Raw genomic sequence first — 3,593 nt, forward strand, 5'->3', positions numbered from 1 at the left:
TTTTTTTTTTTTGGTTTATCAGAAAAGTTTGGACAATATAAAACAGCAAAAATAAGACGTTTACTTCGGCCTTTGTTGTTTTGGATTTAACAAAAAGTGGCAATGCAGTTGAATATTTTCATCCTTAGGTCCATTATTTTTCCTTTTGCAGTTTTCTTGCAACATTTTCTACAAGGCTGTTGTAGCAGCATTGATCAGGAATTGTGTACTTAGTATATTTATTGTAACTTTAGCAATGATACTGTATGTTTTACAACATTTAGACAAAAATTGCAAAACTCTAAAAAGTGGGATTTAGGGAAAACATGCTGAAATGAATGAACATTTAGAAATAAAACAAAACAATACCCTGTATTTTTTACAGTTTATACATTTTTAAATGTCTTAACTTTTATTTAATAGGGATTGTCAGGATCTGCATGCACTTTTTGACAGTTTGTTTAGTTGTAATTCTTTTTGTCTTCATGTATCTTCCTTGTTGTTTCAGAGTTCTTGTATTTGATGCAGCTTCTTGTGTTTTTGTGTTTTCATCTAAATTTTTCTTTTGTGTTATATTTAGTTTTCTCTGGGCCATCGACCACTTCACCTTAAGGCCTCAGCATGGTTGATAGGCAGYTGACCAGTGGACCTGAGGTCATGTGGTGGCAGGAAGGTTGTTTGCAAATGCATGTTTTATGAGACACACAGCACAAAGCTCCCAGAAAACCCAATCAGAATCACCACTTTGGATCTTCTGTTTGGCCTTTACAAATTAGTCAAGGAGAGCGCGCCTCACTGTCCAGCAGACCACCTGTCTTCTCCTTTTTTACATTTGGCTGTTTTTATATGTTGATATGTAAGAGTCGTGTAGATGGGTCTCAGCCAACTGGTCAGCTGTTTGTGTGTATAAAAACTGCTTCTGGAAGCAGAGTAGTTGACAACATTGCTGTCTGTACACTTTTCTGCATAAACAAGTATTATGTTGCCATGTCAAGTGTTTCCACTCTTGTCAGCTAATTTATAGTAACTAAGTTTTCACTAGATCCATAACAGAACAATGTTGTGCTGTTTGTCCTCGGCTGTGTCTCAATTCAGGGCCTGCAGCCCACAAAGGTCACAGCCTATATCTTTAGGTAGGCTGCTTAAAACTGTTGTGAATTGAGACGGTCTAGCCTTGAGACGACATATGTTTGTGTGACCACACACTACCCCATTACCATAGTGGTATTTTAAATCACAGTTAAAAACATTACAGGTAAATTAAAAAAACATTATTAATTTGGATTTAGCTCCAGTCTTGACTTGGTAGAAAACAAAAAACAAACTCCACTCTGCTCATTTTCCTGTTTAGTTTGCTGACACTATGAATCTTGGGATATTCAAAAAGACAGCCTTTATTTTCTGGATTTTGTGGACCGCATTTGTTGATCACAAGGTTCGGAGCACACAAACTGGAACAACCATCAGGGCAGGGCAKTGATGTAAGTGGCTGACAAATGAGCACTAAGGAGGACGCAGCCTCTGAATTAAGTCTTTGYGCCTCCCCAGGACTTTCTCCTCTGTCTGAGTCTCTAGTAGTTTTTTAAGCTTTGTGCTGCTACGTCAGTTCTGTGGTTTTATATTTTAAAGAGCTGTGTTTTATTCTTTCAGCCTCTTCATGTCAGTCTGTATTTCTGGGTTCCAACCTCCACAAATGTGACAGAGATCAGGTCTGACCACTAAGACAGGAGAGAGTACCTGATGCTGTCGTCCCTGAATGATATGTGTGCAGCAGTAGTACCTATGAGACGTGTTGTGTCCCTGAACAATGACTGCGAGGGAAGGGCTTGACTCTGGATTTATGGCCATGGAACACCTTATGTGAGACTCGGTAAGTCTTCCCCAGGCTTCCACCTRAAATAAAAATTAGAAAGTTTTATTAACACAGAGAAAAAAAAACTCTGACAATTTCATCCACATGTTCACTTTGTAGCACCTGAAGGGCTGGGCTAGTTTGTTCTTGTACAGTGTGTTTCAGTGTGATCCTGGCYTCCTTGGGACCTCCATGTGCCCCCCAGGCGTTGATTTCCCCTGTCACTCGAACCCTCCAGTCCTGATGGTGAATGTCTAATGAGGTGCTCCTCTGAGTTCCTGCAAAAGGACTCGGGTCAAAATCAGAACATCACAGGAAGTGCTTTGCTAAAACATTTTTGGCTTCTGCACAAAATGAAAATTATCATGTAAAAAAAAAATCTAAATTCATTTAGTAAATTAAAGTAGCTTTGAGGGGATCTTGTGTTGGAGTCAAACTAACAGCTACACACACACACACACACGCACGCACGCACGCACACACGCACACACGCACACACGCACGCGAACAGGGTGACCAAAGATTTTTGCCAGATGTTTTAAACTGATGTGCCCTAAAATCACTCTGATTTCTCTGCTAAACTTAAGATACTGACTTTTTACATCTCCTCCACACAACCCCACCTAAAAAAAAAATACAAAAATCTCATCAAAATTTGTCATACTTCTAAAAGAACTCTGACATCTTACCATGCATGTGTGGTATGTAAAAACATAAATCAGGAGTCACAGGAAGAAAAATGAACAAAAACTAAAAATAAACGGGGAGGGGATCAAAACAAAAGACAAATGCAACATTTGTTCAAGTTTCAAAGCTGAGGATAAATATTAAAAGACAAAGAATTTAAGAAGTGAATCCCATCAGACCTTTAAACTGAGCAGTCAGGACCGTGTGATGTTTGGGTCGTGTCCTTGTTTGATTGACAGCTGAAGGTGAGAAGGAGAGGTGTGCCTCMAGGTGACAGTCAGGCCCACTGAAATTCAGGCCTGATGTGAGCAGGTTGTGTCCGGTCAGACTGAGCTGTGCTCTGGACTGAAGCTGAAACAAAYCTCCTTTGATGGAACCGAGCCACTTGGAAAAACACAAAAAACATCTTGATATGAGAAAAAAATCCAATGTATTTTCTTTGCTAATTCTTAAAAACAAAATATAAATGTTTTTAGTGAATAAAATGCACCTCTACATTAAAGGGTCCTGTAACCAGGTCCAACTGTGCCACAAAACTTCCAAAGTTTCTTTTAAGAAAGGAACATTTTTCATGTGCAGTTTCAGTCCTGCCTGTTGGTCTTCACACCTGGGGCCTCATGTWTAAAAGGTGCATACGCATAAAAAAGTTAMRTGTGCCTGGTTCTACACCCATRTTRGGAWGTATCAAAACCAACATTGCGTGAAAGTGTGCGTATTTTTTTGCACACTTTTCAYCTGCCGTGAGAATGTGCRGCAGCCACGCAAAGTTTTTCAATCGACAGTTTTAAACCACAAAGTCAYRAATCTGACCTGAATCCACAGAAATATGACTCTGTTCTGTTTTCTGGATGTAAGGAGCGTCTGAACACGCAGTTAGATTTTTTTTTTTTAGTTTGAGCTTTTATTGTTTAAACTCGAACTATCATGAAACTGAACCCCAGGACTGAAAATCGTTTAACCTCAGACAAGAAGAACCTGAGCCCAGTCTGTAAAATGTTTTTATATTTTAATTGTCACATAGTTGAAAACCTTTTGGGTCCCGGGCCGGAAAAACCCGACACATTATGTGTGGCAT

The 3,593-nt window shown here is 39.3% G+C and overlaps 1 protein-coding gene across 1 annotated transcript in view; it reads right to left on the minus strand.

The window, feature by feature from the left end:
• Positions 1-1,759: 1,759 nt before the first annotated feature.
• LOC106529956 (uncharacterized) overlaps positions 1,760-3,593 on the minus strand; it is a gene marked incomplete at its 3' end in the record, with an annotated part of 69,553 nt that continues 67,719 nt past the window's right edge. Inside the window, 3 exon segments of the mRNA XM_014025492.1 lie at positions 1,760-1,872; positions 1,955-2,109; positions 2,698-2,902. Coding sequence (XP_013880946.1) covers positions 1,760-1,872; positions 1,955-2,109; positions 2,698-2,902 — 473 coding nt within the window.

This window comes from Austrofundulus limnaeus, unplaced genomic scaffold (genome assembly GCF_001266775.1).
Source record: "Austrofundulus limnaeus strain Quisiro unplaced genomic scaffold, Austrofundulus_limnaeus-1.0 Scaffold479, whole genome shotgun sequence".
In the NCBI taxonomy this organism is placed as follows: Eukaryota; Metazoa; Chordata; class Actinopteri; order Cyprinodontiformes; family Rivulidae; genus Austrofundulus; species Austrofundulus limnaeus.